The following is a 25,171-nucleotide window of genomic DNA, read 5'->3' on the forward strand; positions in this document are numbered from 1 at the left end:
ACTACCCAGAATATCCAGCAGTATCCTCATGTTCCTAACACCCATCTTTCTGAAGAGTTCCTTGTCAGTCAAATGACCGTTTACAACAAGGTGTCTTTCTTCTCAATATGTGTTCGTATCATCAAATCTTTTTGGATCACCGCCTTTGTTATCACTAGTGATGGCTTGACAAATAAGATAGACATGACATGAAATGTTACTTCTTTCTTTTCCTGAAGTAGAGCTTTTGGCTCTTCATTTGTAGTAATCTCTATATGGATATCATTGTTTAGGAGCATTTATTAAATGCTCATCACTCCAGTGATTTTTATATCCTGCCACAGTAATGGTTTTGCCACACTAATAAGTTTTCCATTTTTGTAAAGCCTAGGTTTATTAATCTATATTTTTTAGATTCTGGGTGTTAAATGGTACTAGGCAAAGAGGCAGAGATTGGTGTCAAGGACAAGGGGGTGGGAGTGTAAGAGAATACATTTGTAGTAGACCCAGATAATTTTAGCTGACATAGTTCCCTCCATTAAGATCAAAAACTCACTTTTGCACTGCTAGATACTTCTTCCCTCTGAGATGTAGGGAATTGTACTGCTTAGTTCCAGGGGTTTTCACAGATTCTGGCTTTTTAGCTCTCCTTTCCCTCTCAGCCTTCAGTAGCTTTGAAGGCAGTTTTTGTTTATATTATCCTCTATGAAAGTGATAGGCCTGGTAGTTGAGAGGCTGTATCTTGTTACCCTTAAGATACGGTATTCCAACACAGAAGTGTTTTTAGTCGGTTTTTCTGGCAAAAGAACTAGAGTCCTGCATTTCAATGATGTTGAATGACAAGCTAATTTCCATACCAAAGTTTTAGATTTTTAAAGCCATCTTAGTTAAAAACATTTTTGAGGGTCTATATGTAGATATATATCTAGATATCTAGTTATCTAGATATCTAGATATATAATGTGTATATAACATTAATTTGCTTGGGAAAAACTTTACACGTAATAAAGCAATTCTTTAGTGAGCCTAATTTTATCCTTCTTAAAATGTGATTTTGTACTTTGTATTTCATATTTGTAGATGCCAACACTATTTGTGGAGTCAGTTTTGGAAGTACATGGTAAATTTGTTCAACTAATCAACACTGTTTTAAATGGTGATCAGCACTTTATGAGTGCATTGGATAAGGTAACTTTTTAATGTGTATATATAATTCTATTTAATCACTATTCTTTAGGCAGTTTCAGAATTTGAGCTTCTAACTGATTATGTGTATGACTTCTAATCTAGACAAAGTCAAAATTGAAATATAACTTTTCTTTTTTTCTTTTTCTTTTTCTTTTTTAATGTTTTTTATTTATTTTTTGAGAGAAAAAGAACAAACAGGGGAGGGGCGGAGAGAGGAGGGAACAGAGGATCCAAAGAGGGTTTTGCACTGACAGGTGACAGCAACAAGCCCATTGCGGGGCTTGAACTCACGGACTGCAAGATCATGACCTGAGCCAAAGTCAGACGCTCAACCAACAGAGCCACCCAGGCGCCTCAAAATAAAACTTTTAGATTAATAACTGAGTGGTTAAATCAAATGTTTGAATTATATGGGAATTGAATTTCCCATGAGTATGCAATATAGGGGAAATTTTTAATAAACTAGTATCTTCAAAAATGCATGTGTAATTTTAATATTCTTTAGTAGTGATTTTTCCTTTAAATATAATACTTAGGCTACTATATTTGAAATATTTGAAATAACAATGATATTTGAAAGAAAAATAAATACGTTTTACAAACTTTTGGATTTTAGTATACCTTAAAGGAAAATTTGCTTACATAGCTATTGTAAAATTTTTTAAAATGTAGTCTTATTTTATCTGTGTTCAAATAGCAATAATGAGTTATAGAGAATATTTTCAGTAGGAACAATATATATAATTTTTATGTAGTTACCATGAGGTAACTCTAACATGAGTTAGAGAAATTTACCCTGTGTTAAATATGAAAACAAGAACACTACCATCAGAATGCTGTGTTTTGTGTGAGCCACTAATTTTTGGATTTACAGATAATAACATTCTCTGTTGAACCATCTGCACTTTTCCCCTATTCCTGGGGACTAATTATTGGTCTGTTTTCTTATGTAGGCCCTTACATCGGTCGTAAATTACAGAGAACCCAAGTCTGTTTGCAAAGCACCTGAACTGGTAAGTTTGATGATTGCTTAAAAATAATCTTACGGAAAATCAGTATTAGAAAAAGAAAACTGAGGAGAACATCAAATTAATTTGCTTTTGTAGTCTCTTTCAGAAAAATAGATGAAATTAAATTATTAAAAATAAAAGTGATTATATACATTGTGTATAATTTGGCATATATTTAAGGAATGCAATTGGCCATATGCTGAAGCCTTTTTTGTTTTTAAGGAATAACTGAAGGAGAAAATATTCCATTTTATGTTTGGGGTTTAAAATACGTTTGCTTTGAAATAATTTGCATTAGGGATTTTTTTTTATCTGAACTCTAAAAAAAATTGATGGTAAGTTTTTGATAGCCTAAAAGAAAAGTACTTATTTAACATAATAAATTACAGAGCCTCTCAAAACTCATCTAGGTGTTCTTTTGAAACTTACATTATTTGTATCAATGCTTTATTGGTCACTACATGTTGATTAGATTTTTGGGTTGTTTCTACGTGTTTTTGTTTTTGTTGTTGTTGTTTTGGTTTTTACCTTAAGACCTATATTTTAAGGTCATGTTCATGTTTTTAAAATAAAAGCTTTAGGATGCCAGAGACCCTGTCCATTGATCTTATTTTGTATTTTTGCCACCTTGCCTCCTTTGAGGCATGATATGTACAGAAGGGCCCTTTCTAAAACTTACTGTCAATTTCTACTTCAGCTTGCCAAGTACTGTGACAACTTACTAAAGAAGTCAGCGAAGGGGATGACTGAGAATGAAGTAGAAGACAAACTCACGAGCTTCATCACTGTTTTCAAGTATATCGATGATAAAGATGTTTTTCAAAAGGTAAGTTATAAATAAGGAAGTTATATTTGTGTTTCAGTCTGCTTTGATTTAGTTTTGAACTTTAAATCATCAGAAAGGAAGTAATCTTTAAAAAAATTTTTTAATGTAGTTCTACGCAAGAATGCTGGCGAAGCGTTTAATTCACGGGTTATCTATGTCTATGGATTCTGAAGAAGCCATGATCAATAAATTAAAGGTAATTTAAGCCTGTGGTCTAATAATGTCCTAAAAATTATTCCACTAGCACATAAATATATTTATTTGCAGCATTATATGTAGTAACGAGATCTTTCATCAATAGGTGATTGGTTAAAATGTAGAATGTATATTTGTGTGGTGGGATATGCAAATTCTGCATTGAAAGGACAAAATCCCTCTCTATATATTGATATAAAATTATCCACAAGATATAAACAGTGTTAATTTTACAAAAGACTTGTATTACTTATAAATGAATACACCGAAATTATTCTTTTAAGTACAAGTTTGGAGTACAGTTGATTTCCTTTGTAAATATTTCTACATCATTTTAGCTTATGGACTGATGAGATAAGTAGTAGCTGGTTCTTATCCTGTGTTATTCAGTAGTTGATCATTTTCCTATATAGTAGACACAGAATATAATATGTGGTCCTTTTTAAATATATCAATAACTTTTTAAATTTTAAAAATGATGTTAACACAAAGCGTTTTGTATCCCAAGATTAGAGATCCAAATTTTCTGACCTGGTGATGACAGAGTTTTAAATAATTTCAAAGAGGTAGATTTCAGTAGACGGCATTAAAAATATGTCTAAATACCCTCCTTTTTAAATTGACTACTGGCTCAAATATTCCCAGTCATCTTTCATGTGTGTTTAATACTATATATAAACCTTAAAAGGTGTCTTACATATAGTGGACATTTTGTAGTGTTGAAATAGGATATATGAATTTATAGAAAAGTTTTTGTTTTAAAGGGAAATTTATTGTTTCATAAATATGTGTTCTCATTTATTCTGCATTTAAACAGAAAAATTTTTTTGAAAGGTTTTGTTTTGAATAGCTGCTTTAGATTATGAATAATATAGGCCTCTGGTGTAAATATACAAGCAGGATGTTTGACTGTAGACCTATCACATTCTTTTAATAATCAATGTGGTTTTTTATTTTTATTTTTAAAAACTGTTTCTTTTACAGCAAGCCTGTGGTTATGAGTTTACCAGCAAGCTTCATCGGATGTATACAGATATGAGTGTCAGTGCTGATCTCAACAATAAGTTCAACAATTTTATCAAAAATCAAGACACAGTAATAGATTTGGGAATTAGTTTTCAAATATATGTTCTACAGGTATGACTAACCATTTCAAAAACTCTGATACAAAGGATTAATAATGGATGCCTGATTACATTTCTTTCAGTCAGTGGATGCTATCTTCTAAAGTTACATGTTATATTGATTTGGAATGAAATATGTCATGATAGAAATGTTGATGGGCTTTATCAACATTTTAAGGGAGATTAGAAAAAAAGGTGTTAGTTGCTTAAATCATTTTAAAAATATTTACTTTTAAGTTAGATATTTATTTGTTTAACTTTTTTCCTCGTAGGCTGGTGCATGGCCTCTTACTCAGGCTCCTTCATCTACATTTGCAATTCCCCAGGAATTGGAAAAAAGTGTACAGATGGTAAGTTTGCAGAAAATATATTAGAAGACCAAAGAAATTTTAATAATTGTCTTCACGTTATATTTAAATATTTTTACAAAGCCTTGAGGGCTCATGTGTGATATAAAAGTATATTCACAAATTATAGTTAGTCTGCCTTGTAGGAAAAATGTAAATTATTGTGGTTCCTAATATTAAAACTAAAATGCTAAGGCAGTGCCTCGGTTGCTCAGTCAGTTAAATACTAAGTTGGCTAAATGCTAAGGGGTTGCCAGGGTGGCCAAGTCAGACTCTTAATTTTGGCTTAGGTCATGATCTCAAGGTTAGTGAGACTGAGCCCCATGTCTTGCTCTCTCAAGGTAAATAAACTAAAAAAAAAAAACTAAAATGCTAAGTGTGTCATCCAGTTCTTTGTCAAGTGTGTCTCATTTTTATTAAATCTGTTATCTGCTCTTAAGCAGTTTTAAGTTATAGAAATTTTGATATTAGAAGACAGCTTAGAACACAGTACTTAAAATGATCATTTTCTAATTTTTCATTCAGTTTTGGAGCCATTTTTGAGCCTCCACATTTATCCCCTGTGATAGTTATTTTTATTTCTGGACTGTGATTTAGGTAAATATATGGAATGTGAAATAACCTAGAAAAAATGCTTTAAAGTGCAACTGTAAATAAACCTTACAATGCTTACCAAAAAGCTTTCAAAAAGACTGTAGAGACTGTATCTTTACAGCTTTATTGAGCTATAATTCGTATAACATATGTCTTAGCCTGTTCAGGCTGCTCTAACTAACAAAAGACCACAGCCTGGGTGGCTTATAAACAACAGAAATTTATTTCTCACAGTTCTGGACGCTGGAAACCTAAGAACAGGGTGCCGGCGTGATTGGGTGAGGGCCATGTTCAGGCCACAGACTTCTTGTGTCCTCACGTGGTAGAAGGCGCTAAGGAGCTCTGTGAGGTCTCTCTTCTATTAGCACTAATCCTGTTCCTGAGGGTTCCATACTTATGATCCAAGCACCTCCCAGAGGCCTCATCTCCTAATACCATCACATTGGGCATTAGGATTTTAGCATAGGAATTTGGGAGGGACACAGATGTTCAAACCATAGCACTATACAATTCACCCATTTCACATGTACAATTTCAGTGGTTTTTAGTATATTCGCAGTTGTGCAACCATCACACAATCCATTTTAAAACATTTTTATTACCCCAAAATCGCCCCTCCAAAACCCCCTACCCATTTGTAGTCATTCCTCATTTTTCCTTAACTCCCTTCACCACTCCACTCATCCCGAAGCAGTCTACTTTCTTTTTCTATAGATTTGCCTATTCTGGACATCTCATACAGAGTCATATCATTTGTGACTGACTTCATTCACTCAGCATAATGTCAAGGTTCATCCCATGTTATAACATGTATCAGTAGTTAATTCCTTTTTATTGCCAAATAGTATTCTCTTGTATGCATGTACCACATATGTGTCCATTCATCAGTTGATGGACATTTGGGTGGTTTCCGCCTTTTTAATATATGCATAATGCTGGTGTGAACATTCGTGTACAAGTTTTTTAGTGGACATGTTTTCATTTCTCTTGCAACTAACCCTTTTTGATTTACTAACTCACCAAAAGAGGTTTCTTATTTCTTGACTGATTAGAAGTTTGGGTAACATTTTTTTCTAGAGAAATCTTCATTATTGTTTATAGTCCCTTATTTGGACACTAACTTGAGGTTGTTCATGAACCAGTGGGTTATGCATACGTTATGAAGTTAAAAATGAAAATGGTATTTCATTACACTATTCCCTAGAGATATATGTAATGGATATTTTGATTCATGTTTTAACGTAAGTATGTTTTTTGTTTCTTTCAAAATAAGCATTATAAATAAAATAACAGTACAGGCTTTGGAATCATAGTTTTTTATTTTATATTCCTATGCTGCTATTTACTATGTATGCTCTGTGACTTTGGGCACATAACTTTCTAATATTTTAACTGATAAGAGGACTACCTCAGAGTGCTGATACAAAGATAAAATGAGATCATGTAAAGCACTTAGCCTGGTGTATAATAAGTACTCAATAAATGGTAGCTAATATAGAAGAAGTAACAGTTATAGTAGTAATGGTAATAGCAGAGTTAGAGTAGTGTAACCAACCAGGTAGATTTCAAGATACGAGGCATAAGGTAGGCTTTCAAAATAGGAGTTGAACTTAGGGACTTCTTGCATCTTCCTTAGAAAGGCATGGTGGCACGACCATCTTAGAAACTACATGAAGAAAAGCATTCATTTGGGTGGGCATAGTGTGAGCCCAGGTTAGTACGGATTTTCCAAAAAGGATAGATGCAAGCTAGGAGTAGGGGTTGGGTAGCCAGGTAAGGCATTTTGATGTATTTGTGATCTGGCAAGTGGAAGAAAATTAACCTCTCATCTTTGACAGTATTAAAACTTACTTCTTAAGGGCCCAAGTTTTTGAATCACAATAAAGGCAGAAAACAGGTGCTGCCACAGATAGTTTCCTTTTAACTTTATGTTGTTTTTTTTCTCTCCTCTTGAAATAATCATTTTCCAACATCAGGTTTTTAAACCCTTCAGCCTTTATTAATGTATAACTTTTATCAGGTTTCACTTTCCTCACTTATAAACAGCGTTTTGTTTTTTTTTTCTGACTATTTATGATTCCAAGAATATTGTCCTCTCCATTTGGATTTTCGCTAATTACCAGTAGAGGGAGTTTGTCCTCCTATTTTTTTTCTAGTAAATCCAAGGGTTCAGTTACATAGGAATGAAAATCCATCTGTGTACTTAACAGTGTACATTTTTACATGTAAATAATTCATCTTGCCTTAGTGATATTTTCTATATTTTACATCTTAAAATATGTGGTTATTTCACAAAAAATTTACTTTCATTTTACACATGTGAATCTTAAAACTATGGAAATTAAACTTTAATTAAAAATAATTTATTTTTGGGGTGCCTGGGTGGCTCAGTCGGTTAAGCATCCGACTTCGGCTCAGGTCATGATCTCGCAATCCGTGAGTTCGAGCCCTGCGTCGGGCTCTGTGCTGACTGCTCAGAGCCTGGAGTCTGTTTCAGATTCTGTGTCTCCCTCTCTCTCTGACCCTCCCCTGTTCATGCTCTGTCTCTCTCTGTCTCAAAAATAAATAAACGTTAAAAAACAATTTATTTTTGCATATTAGACCATTAAATCTTGTTATATTTCCTTTGTACGTGGTCCATAAATCTGAATAATACTGAAGAAATATAAAGTAATCTGTATTAATTCAGCTATTAGAAGTGAATAGGAATTATTCATTTTTAAGGCCTCTTGAGTTCTAATTAATACCCTCAAACGGCATTTAAAAGATGCTGTCCTAGCCTGTTACTTATTTTAAAATTAGAAGTTGAGGCAAGACGTATTTTTTACTACTAAACTTTGGTAACATAATTGTTTAATGATATAATGAAGCAAAGTTTTATAGCTTTTATCTTTGAATACCAGATGAATATTATAATATTTCCATTTGGAACTGAGACTTTTTGTTCTTGATGATTTACAGAAATGAAAATCTTTATAATCAGATTTTAAATTTAAGGTAAAAGAATGTTTTCTGTTGATGTATCTATATCATTATCAATAAAACTTGACTGATAGATCTAAGAGTATAAAGAGGCAAAGCAAGTGCCTTCAGAGCTTGGAATATACATCCTGGAGCTAGTTTTGCACTTAAATAATTTATAAAGAGCATTTTAAAGTTTGATTTTCTTGATTTCAAAATGTTTTATTTTGCTTTTGTCCACAAATTCATTGTAAATTATTCATCATAAAATTATGAGTTATGTAGTAGTAATTGAATTTATTGACACCCCTGGAGATGATTAGTCAAAGCCCGCTTCTAGGATTCTTTGATGACATTATTTTGACTTTTCTCTTTGTCTAGATTAGAACCAAGCAGAAAATCTTAAGTATTTTAGGTGCCAGGCATTTCCTATTTATCATGCTATTGGAGGGAAAGCGTGCTCAACAAGTTTTAGCTTCCCAGGACCAGGCAAACTTGGAATAAACTGCTGAAAAGAATTCACTAATTCTCTTGGCTGACAGCTATAAACTTCTGCTGTAAAGAGTGAAAGTATGCAGCTGGCAGGTCAAACATTGGTGATTGCTTTATTGAAACTTTGTTTTGGGAATAAAAAAGGTTAAGTTTGATATACAGATAAAAGCTTTAGGTGTAACTATTACATGTGGCACATCATGGCTGAAAGTATGTCCATAATTCTGAATTGTGACATGATGCGTTTATTTTTTAGTGTTATAATGAAATTGAGGTTTGTTTTTTTTTACATTTCAGCATTGTTTTCTCACTATAAATTATGTACTGGCTCTTTAAAAGGTACTTTTTGGATTGATGTCCTACAATTATACATTCAGTTCAAGGAAGATGTTTTTTAATTTTCAAAGCTACAATAATAGAATGTTAATTTTTTTATAATAATATCAACAAAAGAAGATACAAAGATGAGTACCTTGAAACTTTGTTTGTATTTGTGTTTGACTGGATGTAAAGTTAAATTGTAGATGTCACCTTATAGGTAACCACAGAAATATTAATCAACCTGTCATTTTAGCAAGAGTATATATGTTGGCAAATAGGAGATTAGAAATGAAGGTATGATTTCCATTTTCATATTGGAAATATATGATGATGTTTTTGGTCTGTAGTTTGTATTTGTAAAGTCCAAATGGCTATCATTCCAAACTCAAAATGAATCATTGACTATGTCATTTCTGAATTTATACAAATAGTCAACTGTACAGGGCTGTGGTTTAGTGGAGAGAATCCTGGACAAAGTTGTAAGTGAAAAGAGCTAGACTAATAATTGTAAGATCTTGGTCAGGGACTTGCCATGGATATGTTTTCTCATCTATACAATGAGTAAGTATACCAGATGGGTTATAATGTCTTTTCTAACATGAACATTTTTTTTACTTTTTCAATGTAGTAATAGCTAGGTAGTTATGTTATAGTAGCTGAAATTAACTTGATTTTTTTCTTTTTCTACAGTTTGAATTATTTTACAGCCAGCATTTTAGTGGAAGGAAACTTACATGGTTACATTATCTCTGTACAGGTAAAATGCATTTAATTATATCTAGTGTAGTGAAATTTACCTGATATAATTATGTTAATAATTTAATGGAAGAGATTTCTTACAGCTTAATGATAGTTTTGTTTTGTTTTATTTTTTTCTAACGATAGTTTTTAACCTCTTTTCCTCTGTTTGCCTTGCTGGTTATCATTAAAGCAACTAATAATGAAGTTCAAGTGCAGCACTTTTTAATAGTATAAGTATAAAATTATGCTGTTTTTATTACTGCTTGGTAAGAAAATGTCTGAATTTTGTAATGGTTTCTTACATTTCTGTAACAAACCACTTTATATAGACAGTAGAAATTTTATTTAGAAACCAAGACTTGACAGGTCAGATACTCTTAAAAAAAACCTATTTTCTCTAAATATGTCAAATGTCCTCAGAAATTTCACTAAACATTATAGGATCATAAAGAGATACAAGCATTTGATTTTTCTTTTTGGTGCTATAGTGAACTGCAATAGTAAATACTTTTTCCAGAGTGTCCCAATTAATTTCCAGTAGTTTTTAATTTTAGAAAAGTCAGAATCTGGTCCTTTGCTTCTTTCTGGAACAGTGGGGTCCACTTATTTGACAGTAGGATTCATAACTGAATGACTGTAGACTGTGTGCAGTTGCTCTGAGTTGCCTGAAGATGTTAGCCAAAGCAAACACTCAAAAATTTCTCTACTTTTGCTAAAGCTCTGCTTTGAAAAGTTCATTGAGTCAACTTTCTCTTTCTATAAGAAGGAAAAGGTATCTCTGGTAAGGGTGTATCTCTTAGAAATGGTATAAGAAAATTTGATCAATCAGGTGCCATAATCTTTATTAGGAAATTCTATTCACTCACTTAAGAAAAATTTCTCTTACCATTTATTTGACTAATTTATATTTGGAATATGATGTCTCATTGTTAGTAATACATATTAGTACGTAATCAGTACACGATAAAACATACTTACACAAGTTTAACTTTATTGAACAAGTTGGACATTTACATTTTTTCAGCAGTTTGTGAAATAAATGATTAAAAAAAATTTTTTTTAACGTTAGTTATTTTTGAGAGAGGCTGAGCGTGAGTGGGGGAGGGGCAGAGAGAGAGGGAGACACAGAATCCGAAGCAGGCTCCAGGCTCCAAGCTGTCAGCACAGAGCCCTAAGCAGGACTCAAAACTCACAAACCACGAGATCATGACCTGAGCCGAAGTCAGATGCTTAACTGACTGAGCCACCCAGGCGCCCCAGAAATGATATTTAATAAGTGGCCAATTTGTACTTGACCTTTAATTTTACATTCTGTTATGAATTTTTTCTATTCTCATTTAGTAAATATAATGGGTTTTAAGAAAAAACATGCTCAACCAGTGTTTTAGATAACTAAAAGAACTAATATATCTTAATGTACTTGAATTTAATTTTTTTTTTTTTAATTTTTTTTTTCAACGTTTTTTATTTATTTTTGGGACAGAGAGAGACAGAGCATGAACGGGGGAGGGGCAGAGAGAGAGGGAGACACAGAATCGGAAACAGGCTCCAGGCTCCGAGCCATCAGCCCAGAGCCTGACGCGGGGCTCGAACTCACGGACCGCGAGATCGTGACCTGGCTGAAGTCGGACGCTTAACTGACTGTGCCACCCAGGCGCCCCGAATTTAATTTATTTTTGATATCCATGAATATCTGTCTTGGGGAGTTTAAACTCTCTTTGTTTTTCTCATTACCTCAGCAGTAATCAACCTCCTAAAGTATTTTAATGAGGGGCTCACTTTTTTGGTGTTCAGCAACTTAATTGTAATAGAAATAAAGAAAAAAAACGACATAGTTTTTGCTCTTGGAATTTGACCTGAAAACTGTTACTGATGACACCTAGGTAGGAAAGAGAACAACATTCCTTTTCTGTTTTTGAAAATACAGAATTCCAAAGGTGGTCCATGATAACCAGATTTTTGGAGCTCATTTGTTTGTTTTTGTCTTGTTTCAATGTTGTGTATATGTGTCTTCATTAGAGTCAAATAGTTTATTCCTTGGAAAAGATATTGTTAACCTTGTAAATTCGTTTTTGTTTTGAATCACTGAAAGCACTGAAAATACCTGTGATCTATTAGTGAAACCATTGGGTAAAATTTTATTTTGGTTTTGTTTCTCATTTATTCATTTACTCATTAGCAAAAGTTGTCAAACACCATCTGTCTTTAAGATGCTTGTTCTGTGGTTCCCACATTTGTCATAAGGTTCCAGGGCTCCTTTAAAACATTGGCTCTCATTCTAGACTAAGAGTTTTGTTTCTTGAGAACCCCTATTACTCATACCTTTACATATAATCAAAATTATTCTTTCCTAATCCATTTGTACATTATTCCAGGTATTATTTGTATTGTAATCCAAGAGTCTTTACAAATGGTTGGAGATGGGGTATAAAGTGATATTTGGAGAAACTTAGAATCAGGAGATGTCAGGTTATTAGCCTATTAAGTCTATAACCTTGAGCAAATTACTTAACTTCTCTGAGCCTATTGCCTCATCTTTCACTTTGAAAAATTCATTTATAACCCAGAGAACATCTTTGTCCCAAGTACTTCTGTATGCCAAGTACAGATAAAATACAGAGCCTCAGCCCTCAAAAAGCTCACATCTAATGGGAGGATAGACAAGTAAATAATTATGGTAAATGTTTTGAATGTTGTAATAGGTGAGCCCAGGGTTTTAGTTTCCCATAGATTGGTGGTAGCAAATAGCTCCTGGTGAAGGAAACCTTCTGAGTAAATAACATCTAAACTTGGTTTTCAAGGATGAATAGGACTTAGCCAAGATAGGCAAAGAAGAATGTTGAGAGCATATTACCAACAGAGGTAAGAATTTTAAGAAGTAAGCAATCTATGCTATCAGATGTGACAGAGATACTGAATGAGAGAAAGATAAAAATTCCATTGGATTTATGACTAGGACATTGGGTAGAATTATTCTGAGAGAACAACTGGATGAAGAAATGACAAATACAGAACCTGGAAACTTACACTGGATATAAATAAATTTTATTTATGGCATATCAAGATTTTATAGGAATCCCAAGTCAGCTGCTGAGAGATAAGTTGAGAAATAAATTCAAGGGAAGTAACACTTCATTGGTTAATACATAGCTATGTAGATAATACATAAATAATACATATAATTAGATTATATAAGCAATTAATGAACTATTAGTCATATAAGTATTGATTATTTGCCAAAATCTAATCTGGCAAATTTGCCAAAATCAAAATCCCACCATATTGCACATACCTTAAAAGGTAATGATCCTATCCTTGACTGAATTCTCTTTCATTATTGATTTCAAATACTTTGACAGTTAAAATTGTGAGGGATTTTAATATTACCTAATGTCCAGTCCATATTTAGATTTCCTTGGTTGTCCCCAAAGAGACCTTAATGCCTGTTTTAATGTAATCAGAGGTCACTGATTGCATTTGGTTATTGTGTCTTCCTACTTCCTTTCCCTACCACCTCTTCCTTAACCCCCTTTACCCCTCTTGACATACTTTTTTGAAAAGACCAGACAGTGTTTTGGATTTATCACATTATTGTAGATGTATTTGATTTGTTTTCTATTCCCTATACTTTCTGTAAATTAGTATTTCTGAAATTAGGTTCAAAAGTTTGATTCTATTCAAATTATACTGTCGGCAAGAATACTTCTTAGGCAGCTCTATATACTTCATAATGTACCAGAAGGCATATAATATCAGGTTATCCCACTATTAGAGACTCTAATGTTGGACACCTGGTTAAGGTGGTGACCACCAGATAGCTTCATTGTAAAGATACTCTTTTCCCTTTTCAATTAACAGGTGATCTGAGGGGAGATACCTAGGTCCCATATGAATACCCTTTTTCAGGAACAGCTCTATCTAATGGTTTTGGCACCCACGGATGATCATGGCTTGAATCAGTTATTTCATTACTGATTGCAAATTGGCGATACTCTATCACTCATTCAGCATTTAGTAGCTGACATTCTTCTGTAAAGAAAAGCTTTCCCTTAGAGACTAAGGAGCCGACAGGTAATGGGAAAGTAACTTGGATGAAACTATTAAGAGAGTTCTGCCCACTTGTTAACTTCCTGTAGTTGTAAATACCTCTTGAGTTATGGTTGGCTTATTTTTTCAAAGTTTGTGTGTATCAGAATGTTTTGTTCTAGTTTGAAGTTTCATCAAGTTTGCCAGCCTGTTCTGTAGGTAAAATGACCTCGTTTGTATCTTCTGTTTCTGTTTATGGCAGTAACTAAATGAATCGTCCAAATTTGGGATTTCCTACCCTGCCCCACATATTCCCTCTATGCTTTTCCCATTTTTTTTTTCTTCTGTGAGCTAATGAGTACTGTGGTGCTTTTCAGTGGTACTGAAAAGGTGGCAAGAGGCCCATGTGCCCCTAATGCTGACAACTAAAAAATAGCAGGGGAAAAAAAAAGTATTACAAAACTAGTTTTCCTCTTATTAAATGTTGCAGAATGAACTTAATAATAAATGCTACATTGACCCTTTATTTGCATTGACCCTTTCCTTGCATTGTCTCTTAATGTTCCTTGGGTTCTGGTGGTGATGAAAGACTGTGGCAGGTGATGCATTCTGTGTCCAAACCCATGGCACATTGGTGTGGCAGGAGATGCATTCTGTGTCCAAACCCATGGCAGCGTGTTATAGCATCCATAAAGTGTCGCCTGAGGTCCCACTTCATCATCTGCATGTTTGATGCATTACTTCGTACTTGTTTCTGACATATGATTGAAACAGTCATTACACAAATTATGTACAGTTTATGTGATATCTTGCTTCTCACCATATTTCCCAAACTGAAATGTTGAGGTGAGAGTCCTTAAAGTATTTTTGGTACTGATTGTTGGCAGGACACTCCTAATGTTAACTTTTTACTTAAACTCTGTTAAGCCCTCCTTTCATGAAAATTCAGAGATAAGGCATATTTTTCTTTAGGGTTTCTAAATAATTATCTGAATAACAGTTATTTTTGAAATAGGTTGAAGCACAATAAAAATTGGAATAGGCATCTGCATGATAATCAGTGGCAAATTGACTTGATATCCTTTAAATTTTTTAATTACATAATGAATAAATAAGCACAACATCTTGATCAGAGATCCTAATTACCACTCACAGGGAGAATGTAGCCTCTGGGGTAAGTTCATGTGAAATATAGCCTCTTTGAGTATAATGTAGAGCTTTAAAACCAGATCTTGTAATGGTTTAGTTTATAATCCATTAATAGTCGAATAATTCAGGGTGTGTAAGAGACAGAGAGAAATACAGCCATTAAACCACAGCTTTATGCTTTATGTCCTAAAGGAAATTGTTGGTTGACCTGCGTTAACTTTACATGTTATAGAGTGCATACATGTTTGTCATACAGTTTATTATAAACTTTTCAGTGCACCGCCTCCCTGGGGTGTTGCAGAACTTCAGTGAGCCTAAACCCGCTCTATCCTTTATAGCTTTCCAGAGTAGTGTAGTATCTAGAACTTGTTTATTCTATCAACTATTTCATCAAAATAATGTATCTTTTTGTCTCTTCTCCCATTTGTTTGCCCCTAGAAAGTTACTGAGAAGAAAAATGTTTGTTTATGAGACAAAATAGCATTGTTAAATTTTGGCAGAAACTGGAGGTTAGAGCCACAGGAGAAGCATCTCCCGTGTGCTTGTAGACCTCCCTGTGTGCTTGAACCTTGCCAGATAGACACCCCTGAGGCAGTTACTGGTAGCAGGCTGTCATTCTCTCCTTTTGTCCATTTCTCCTCCTACCCTCACCTCCTCTTACTGCTTTTTTTCATGCCTAAGTCTTAGCTTTCCTATTAACTTTTAGAGACATTGTTACCTACTGGTAGAGGTATTTTAGTTTAATTGTGATTTATACTGCCTGCTCAAAACTAACAGTCCTCCCTCCACCCCCCAAACAAACAAAATGATTACATTGCTGGCAAGAATGGCTTTATAACAATTTAATAAGTCCTTGGCTCATTCTTTCAGGAGAAAGTAGCTGAAATAAACAATTACTCAAGTAATTTTGAAATGTTTCTTTGATGATAAGTTTATTGTCACAATTTTGTTTTAATTGTAGGTGAAGTTAAAATGAACTATTTGGGCAAACCATATGTAGCCATGGTTACAACATACCAAATGGCAGTTCTTCTTGCCTTTAACAACAGTGAAACTGTCAGCTATAAAGAGCTTCAAGACAGCACTCAAATGAATGAAAAGGAACTGACAAAAACAATCAAATCATTACTTGATGTGAAAATGATTAACCATGATTCAGAAAAGGTATGGGGAATTTAAGCATTATAAACATTACAGCTTTTTCATGAGATGTTTGCAGTTTTTCAAGTAAGGTTATAATTGGCAATGTCCCTTGTACTTTGGAACACACTTGAGTGCGGAGCCAGCTGCATTACTGTAGGCTCCTTACAGCTGTGAGCTTGTGTAGTCACAGAGAAGTTGGTGACTGTGTGCCCTTTACAGTTTGATTTTATTTGTCCTATACTGTGACAGTTTCCTGAAAATTGTGTAAGAATTGCCACTGAGTAGATTCTGGTTAATTGAGGTTAAAAACAGTAGCATATTGTAAATCTTTCTGTTTGTTTTTTGTTCCATGTGTTTAGTTGATATTTAATTACATGATTCTGTAATAGGAAATGACCATCTATTGATGTTTATTTGTGTGCATATTTAGTTTGTGTAACCATCCCAAATGCTCTCAATCTCCTGTTCCCTCATTCCAGGACTCAACTAATAACCACCATATATTTGTAATATCTGTCACAAGAAGAGCAAGCCAGCAATCTACTTCTTTTCTTTGTAGCTTTTTTTCCTAATAACAAGTTTTTGTTGTTGTTACAGTATATTTTAGACACTTAAATCGTTGTTTAAGAAGCAGATATGAGTTAAGTGTCCTATTTCAAATTGTGCCTATAAGAAAAAATTCTCATAAATTGTGTTTCATTTTTGTTTTGGTGAAGTTAATAGCCTACAGTTTCTCTCATCAGTTCATTTAATCCGATGATATTTTGTAGCCTATCATTGAGCAGCTTTAAATAGCATGTATTCTGAAAGTCAAATAAAGCTTTTCTTAATACTGAGAAATGATTAATTTTTCTGACTTCAGAATCTTAACAAAATATTAACTTCTTAATATTAAGATTTTAATTAATGCAATTAGTTATAATTTAAGCATGAATTTTTAAACTTAAAACTTAAAATTTGAAGTATAAATTTTTAGCTAAATTAAGTGCTTAAGAAGTTGTATAGTTTTCTAAAATGTATTATTTTTGCTGCCCAGGAGTGTTCAAAATAAATACAGATTGCTTATTCGCACATTAAATTTTAATTATGAATGCCATTCCTTAGCAGAACTTCTTAGGTTATTATTGAAGATGGTTCATTTGCCAAGTGCTTTTTGATCCCGCTGATGGAGAAAACTCACTATAGGACATGAGTGGCTTTCTTAAGCCTGATAGAGAAGTTGTGATTATAAAAATTGGTTTGACAACTTTCACTTGAGAAAAGGCCACTTGCTTCTGGCAGAGTGAATAAAACATGAATTGGAGGGTAAACTTCATCAGAACCACGCCAGAGTCACGTGTGCCACGGGAAACCAGTTGCTTCTGTAGTCCAGTTATTTATCATCGATATTTTGTTACTGCAGCACAAGACCATTGGTTGCTCACTTTTTCAAAATGGGGTGACAGTAGGTCATAAAAATTAAAATGTTAAATTCTGTTTAAGCCAATGAGCTTTGACCCTTTATCTAGTGGTAATATACATAATAGTTGGGCCATAAAGTAGCTTATTTCTAAATGTTAAACAGATTAAAATTCAAGTGTAAAACTAGAAAAGAATTGTTTTTTGCTTTCTTTGACAGAAGACAGTTACTTTTCTCTTAAATAATCTTTGTAATGTAAAACGATGAGAGTTGAGTCTTCTTTGCTTGGCCATTTCATTTTAAGGCATATTATTTGCAGCAACTCCTATTTAATGATTTTAATTTTGATAAATATGAATGAATTATTTTTAATTATAGGAAGACATTGATGCAGAATCTTCATTTTCATTAAATATGAACTTTAGCAGTAAAAGAACAAAATTTAAAATTACTACATCGATGCAGAAAGACACCCCACAGGTAAGTGCTTTTTAATGTTGTTTCTCTTGGAAATATTTAAGCATTGGACTTCACAAGTGTAACTGAGAGAATGCAAAACTTTGCACATCAAAAGTAATAATGTGATGCATTTTTTTTCTGGTTTATTCTCTGCATTTACTAACCTTACAAACAAACAAACCCGCTGCCAGTATCTTAGATTATAAAAATAGTAATATAATGGGTATTTAAGGAAAAGGGTATTGTAGTATTGTCACATTTGCTTTTAGACAAAATGTGGAGCATTGCTTTGCATTCTTCACAAAAATTCCTACCTTGACTAGTGATATAATCTCTCACATTTTTCATTTGTAAAATAAAGAAAAGCTTTATAACACATTTCTTTCAAAGAGAAGTTGAAAATGTTTCTAACTTTACATCCTGCCCCATGTCCAGTTAAAAGATAGGATGTCGGGCCCTCTCCAAGAACTTATTCCCCCATGGGAGTCAGATGTTAGTTAATTATGACTAAATTTCAACACAAAAATGTTTGAGATCTCATTTTTCTCTAGGCTATTGAATAATAATTTATAATATGTGGGTTGTATTTTGTCTTTTAAAAGCTGTTATGAGAGCCCTATTAATGTGGCATTGCCTGCTTCTATGCCTCACTCTACTGTGTTTCCTTGAGCTGTGTGGAGATAGGCCCTTTGTGGCTCATCCTTCCCTGCTTCTCTGCTTGAGCCAAATAGAATCTTTCACAGCTCTTCTCCTTGAGGCCTGATCCAATATGCACAGTTACTAAAGCATCTAAAAGCATATACGTGGTATATAGTCTGTACTCCCCGACAGGACAGAAATTTGAAAATTATTGAAAATCTGAAAATCATTTAAATTCTCCTTTATTGCTTATTTACATTAAATACATTTTACAGTAGTGTTAATTTTTTTAATAACCTTCCAACTTTAACCCAAGAAATTATAAATAACTCACTGTAGATATTCCTTTGGTAATGGTTATGTGGTAATGGGCACATGTTAACTACATAATTTGATGCTCAGTATTGATTGGAAATTTATTTAAACTCATTGATAGAATGAATTATGAAAGGTTCAGTGACTAGTGTCTCATTTGCTCTTTTTTCCCCCCTGTGAAACAGGAAATGGAGCAGACTAGAAGTGCTGTAGATGAGGACCGGAAAATGTATCTCCAAGCTGCTATAGTTCGTATCATGAAAGCACGAAAAGTACTTCGGCATAATGCCCTTATTCAAGAGGTAAAAGGCAGGGAAGTCCTCAAGGCTTTTTGGGGCAAAGGGTATTATCAATGTATGGATTAGGAATGTTTCTTTGTAAACATGATACAGAAATAATATGATTCCCAAATAGCATAAAGAAATGTCTCATTACTTAATGAGAACAGTACTCACTTATAATTTCAGTATTAAGTTCAGATTTCCCTTGGCTTAGATTTAGAGAGCTAAGTTCACCAGTATATTGAGCCTCCTGTCCAGTTATTGAAGGAAATTGACTGTATCAAGTATTCATTCATTCCATAAATATAGGAGTGTCTACCATGTGATAGAGGGTTATGCACATCATTAGGGATGTGGTGCAGAGCAACACAAGATATGGTTCCTGACCATCTAATAGGGAAGAAATACATGACTGAAGTAGTATGCAAGCAAAAAATATAAAATTCCATTAACATGCACTGAGAAGGAGATACAGTACTGTGAGAATGTACACGGAAGCATTGACTTAGGGGATTTGGGGGGAAGGTTTCTGGAGAAAGTGTTAGTTCAGCAAGGACTTGAAAGTTTGGCAAGGGTGAAATGGAAGTTGGAGCATGTGTACATGTATTTAGATAGATTAGTGAATAGTTTAATTTTGTTATGTGTGAAAATTATTAGATTTTGCTATATCTGTGTTTTGCATTTTAATTCCTTCACAACATAAACATTAGGCTTTTCCCCTATTTTACATAAAAATTTTATGTCATCAAAATTGATTTAAATTGTTCCCTCTCCCCTTGTGTAATGCCCTCTGAGCTAAAACAGTTTAATACTGTTCATGGCATTCACTTGTTTGATGTATCATACCCATGCATTTAGGATGATTTTATTCAGTTTAATTAATATAATTTCATAATTACTTTAAGCATACTTTTCCCATATGGATTAGGTCTATTTGATGGAACCTCACTCAATGCATTGGAAGCATGTCATATCCGATTAGTTAGTAATGATTTATAACTGACTGATTAGCAGTAGTTTGACACATCAATGTCTCTCTCCAACAGGTGATTAGCCAGTCAAGAGCTAGGTTTAATCCTAGTATCAGCATGATTAAGAAGTGTATTGAAGTTCTGATAGACAAACAGTACATCGAACGCAGCCAAGCGTCAGCGGATGAATACAGTTACGTAGCGTGATGTCGCTCTCCTCTAGTGTGGGTGTGAGAAGATCATTGCCATCACCATTTGGTGTGTTCCTGTGGGAAAAAGCAGGCCTGTGCCTCCATAATTTGGTCATTTGGCAGCCCCTGTTTTTCTGCTGTTTACAACATCACCAGTGCCACGTCATGAGCGTCAGAGAAAATGCCTAGAGATATTTCAAGCTCATGTCATTATGACATTTCTTAAAACTTTATTAAAAGAATGAGTGAAGTATTGCTGAAATGTGGAAATTTGGTTGGGTACCATGCTTTTTCTCCCCTTCACGTTTGCAGTTGATGTGTTTTTTTTTTTTTTTTTAATGTATCTTAAAGGACATAAAATAAAAAACTTAAATATTGTAATATGACAGATAACCTAATAATTGTATCTACATTAAAATGACAAACATGATATTGCTGCTTGTCAAATAAAAAAAATAAAGAAATAGAATGCCTTTTTTATGTGGATGGAGCATCACACATAATAGTATAAATATAAATGTTCATGAGTCATCAAAGCAGCTAATGAAGCTTTAGTTGCATTTTTATCTGAATGGTTTAACTCGCTTTTACTCCTACTTAAGTCCTACATGAAAAATGTCTAGATTATTGTTCTTGAATGCATAAAAATGCATTCAACATAAAGAATGTTTTATTTTTATGGACTGGAACTACATTGGATATGAGCATTTTGAATGTTGAGGATTTAATTCTATCAAGAGTTTCTGGTGATATGCTTACACCGCAGAAATAAAGGATGAGGAGAATATGTGGTGGCCTCAAGTCTGGATAGAAAGTGTTTCTCATCCAGAAGTTGTCTTTTATTTTCATAATACATTAATTCTAATGTAGACAGATACCCAGCTGTCTTACCTCTCCTTCTACCTTTCTCTGAGTTATAGGAGATCCTGTGATACCAGTGTATTCCTTCCATTCTCTTACCTGTGTATTACCCTTACACCCCTATACATTTTGATACTAAATTCACTCTCATAAGTCACAGGTGTGCTTAGCAATGTGTAACCTAATACCTTTGTTTTTGTCTGTATGGTGCATTACACCGGATGCCACTTATTATAGACATGAAATTCCACTATTTTGTTTATTATATATGTTAACAACAGTATTAGACTACTCCAGTCTATTATATTTATTACCCATCTATAAGCTGGAATATTTTAAAGGGTATCCCATGTGAATCATTTTACTTACAGTACTTTAGTTTGTATCTCTGACAGATAAGATCTTTTTTAAAAACAACAAAAACACAACTTTAATGACATTATTACACCTAACAAAAAATAATTACTTAATATCATCTAATATGTGGTCTTATTGCAAAAATGGCTTCTGCAGTTGGTTTGTTCGATTGCACTTTTTCTGACTCATGTCTCTTTAAGTGTTGGAAAAATCTAAGCTTATAACGACTTACTTATAAACTGTATCTCTCATTTTACCTTTCTTTCTAGAGAGGAAGTAATGGCAAACCATACAATATTGTACATTCACTGTCAAAAAACAAACCTTGTTTTGATGACTTGTTGATAAAGTTTCCAAATTGACTCCTTTTTTCTTAAATATTTATAAATGTTAAATTAAGTCTTGGTATCTAAATTGTCAAGAAAATATATTATATTGAAAAATGGACAAAATACTTGTGCTGAGGTCTACAGAAGTGACTGCCAAGAGTTTTCTTCACATCTTTTTCTCATTTTACCAGAAAGGAAACATTAAAGATATACTCATGCATGAGGAGGAAGAGGCCAGATACACTTAACCAAGTCACCATCCAAGAGGGAGCAGCGTTTAGAATGAATTCTAGCACAGACCTTCTGCTGAGGAGAATGAAGGGAAGGCTGCAGTCTTGTCAAGTTAGGTCAGGCACTTGAAATCATTACGAGCCTAGCACATAGCCCAGAGCACTAACCTGACAGGCCCTGTGTACGGTACCTAGTGCTTGTGGGCAGAGGAGGTCAAAGCTACAAAAGGGGAAGAAGCGGAAGGAGAGGAAAGGGTTCTCTGTGCTTATCTTGGAAAACAAAAATAATGTGAGCAAAACTTTCAGAAGTTCTTAAAAAATTATTATTAATACTGAGGTAGTTAATGTGTGAGTCAGTGATACATTTTCCAGCCAGACAGCATGCTGCTTTTGTTCACGTTCTGTCCTTCTCTTTGAAACCAGATTATTTTAATTGCTGCTGTAGTTTTATTCTAGGGGTTTAGTCTAAGATTTTATGACCGTTTGCTTTAATATAAACAAAGATATACTCTGGGGTTTGTGCTTTGCTTTATTTATAACGTACTACCTTTATAGGATTTTATAACCTGTATATGCTACAATGCTATAAAGTTCTGTTAATTTTTTTAACTTTTATTGAGTACAGACTGTGACTGGTGCTTCCTCATATGTTATTTTGTTTGACCTTCCGATAATCCTGTTAACCAGGCAATGCTCCTCTCTCATAGAAGAGGAAACCAAATGAAGAGTTTTCCAGGAGTCATTGTCAGGGACCGCAGAACCTGAATTTAAATCCTAGTCAAAATTGTGGACCTAATAAATACAGTCTCTCTCTTTCTCTTTCTCTCTCTCTCACTCTATATATAAAATAGCCTGTAAGATAGAAGTAACTTCATTTTATACATAAAGAATAGTTTTTCCTGACTTTTCAGAGCAAAAATTTGTTTCTAGGTGATTTGTGAGAATAAACACTTCATATTTGGGATGCCTGGGTGGCTCAGTCAGTTGAGTGTCTGACTTCAGCTCAGGGCATGATCTCACAAGTTTGAGCCCCGCGTCAGGCTCTGTGCTGACAGCTCAGAGCCTGGAGCCTGCTTTGGATTCTGTGTCTCTCTCTCTTTCTCTGCCCTCCCCCACTCAAAAATAAATAAACATTAAAAAAACTTTTTTTAAACACTTCATATTTCAGTTTCTTAAGATATTTAAGATATAAATATACATGTTAAGCAACTTTGCTCATAGCTGATTCATGGCGGAAGGTACTTGTGAATTTAATATTTTACCTTCACATGTACAGCTATAGAATATCTATTTCAAGTGTATATATATATATATATATATATATATATATATATATATATCCTTAATATACATATACTTAATGCAAACCTGTGTTCTGTTAAAATTTTTTGAGTTATAGTAGCAGTGGATAATTTATTGAGCTCTTAATCTTTGGTTCCTAGTACACATTCTTAGTTGAGCAAGGTCAAAGTAAAGATGTGAACTTTTAAAATACTAGGCCTAAGGGCAGTTGTACATAGACTGTAGCTAAATGAGTAGAAAAATATGGAGAGGTCCACTGGTTGAAGTTCATGAAGCATATCTAAAGCTGAAGCAATTAAATAAGGCAATCTTTATGTGAGACATACAACCTCAAGGGCTATACTTCATTAAAGGTAGGATTCACTGATGGGGAGAAGTCATTTTTATATGTAGTGACTATATGACACAGGAAATTCTAAGGGTTTTTCCTTCCCCTGCTCTCCATCCATAGTTCAGCCAATTCACCTTTCATCATCTAACAAACATTTACTGGTTCCAGGGTATTATGTGAGTACAATTGCTGAAGTGATAAGCAAAAAAGATATAGTCTGTGCCAACATGGAACTTTTAGACTTGTAACAGTCATAAATACACCATTTCAAGTGTACACGCTTATGAAGGAAAGCCTTGGGTACTTTGAGAAGGGTTGCATAAGAGAGGTTAGAAGGGCAGGAAATGAGACAGGGAGAGCATATTCTAACCAGTAACAGCAAAGATCCTGAAGTAAGAAGCACCAGCTATAACCTAAGAATCAAAACCTCTCTGAATGAATGATGTGGATTTTACACAGGGGAGTTACATTTGTGCATATATATATATTTTTTTCCTTGGGTGGTAGGTGTATGAATATTCATTTCATTATGCTCTATAGTGTACATATTTCAATTTTTTCTTTGGTGTTTTCAAACTATTTCAAAATCCTGATTGCAAATTTCAGTGGAAAACGGGTAACCTGCATTAATGTGAAGAATAGACTCTAGAGGGCTGATGGCAAATAGTGTGGATACTTAGGAGACTGGTGAGGTGAGCAGTTAGGGTGGTGACAGCGGCCATCTCCAGAGTGATAAAGTAGATAAAATTAACACAATAATGGGTTAATTTGATAACACATCTTAATGGGTTGGGATAGGGTGAATGAGGGAGGAAAGGGGTGAGTCAAAGATGGCCTATTGATTCAGTGAGTTAGGAGAACTTTGGAAGACGAAGAGGATGGAAGAGGAACATAATGAGCTTGGTTATAACACCTTGCATCTGATGTGCTTTTGAGATAACCTAATGTAACAGGCCGTTGGCTATACAGGTCTGAAACTACTGCGTAGGTGCTCCTCTCCTGAATCTTAGAAACTATTACCTAGAGGCTTTTTGATCCATTCTCCTTTCTTTGACTCTTTGCCATGAATTAACAATGTCCAGGTTAAATGTGATCAAAGAGAAACATTTATTACCACACAAATGTATTACATTTTGAATCACAAAAACAAGAATGGAAAAGCATGAGAATAGTCGTTTATACACGTTCTAAGATTTGTCTTTCTGTGCTTAAGTGGGTGGTCTTTGTTATCCCACTTTGAGGCAAGGACACTTTGAAGTAGAGAAATTGAGCCAAAAGTTAATCTGCCTTATGATTATTTCTTATATTCAGAAATCTTTGTCAGCTACTGGTTACACGCTGCCCTTGAGGGAGAGATCTATCTGTGTTTTGCATTCTTCTGACAAGCTTAACAATATCATTTTTCAGCAA

The 25,171-nt window shown here is 33.9% G+C and overlaps 1 protein-coding gene across 4 annotated transcripts in view; it reads left to right on the top strand.

Moving 5' to 3' along the window:
• CUL2 (cullin 2) overlaps positions 1-21,138 on the top strand; it is a 101,910-nt gene extending 80,772 nt beyond the window's left edge. For all 4 annotated transcript variants that reach the window (XM_019465115.2, XM_019465113.2, XM_019465114.2 and 1 more), the window contains 11 exons: positions 1,060-1,167; positions 2,121-2,180; positions 2,875-3,003; positions 3,113-3,199; positions 4,183-4,335; positions 4,595-4,672; positions 9,728-9,794; positions 15,915-16,117; positions 17,874-17,975; positions 19,094-19,210; positions 20,236-21,138. In XM_019465115.2, the coding sequence (XP_019320660.1) occupies positions 1,060-1,167; positions 2,121-2,180; positions 2,875-3,003; positions 3,113-3,199; positions 4,183-4,335; positions 4,595-4,672; positions 9,728-9,794; positions 15,915-16,117; positions 17,874-17,975; positions 19,094-19,210; positions 20,236-20,367 (1,236 nt within the window). In that variant the 3' untranslated portion in view covers positions 20,368-21,138. The remainder of the gene's footprint in view (positions 1-1,059; positions 1,168-2,120; positions 2,181-2,874; positions 3,004-3,112; positions 3,200-4,182; positions 4,336-4,594; positions 4,673-9,727; positions 9,795-15,914; positions 16,118-17,873; positions 17,976-19,093; positions 19,211-20,235) is intronic.
• Positions 21,139-25,171: the final 4,033 nt, after the last annotated feature.

This window comes from Panthera pardus, unplaced genomic scaffold (genome assembly GCF_024362965.1).
Source record: "Panthera pardus isolate Hobbes unplaced genomic scaffold, ASM2436296v1 HiC_scaffold_6, whole genome shotgun sequence".
Taxonomy (NCBI): Eukaryota; Metazoa; Chordata; class Mammalia; order Carnivora; family Felidae; genus Panthera; species Panthera pardus.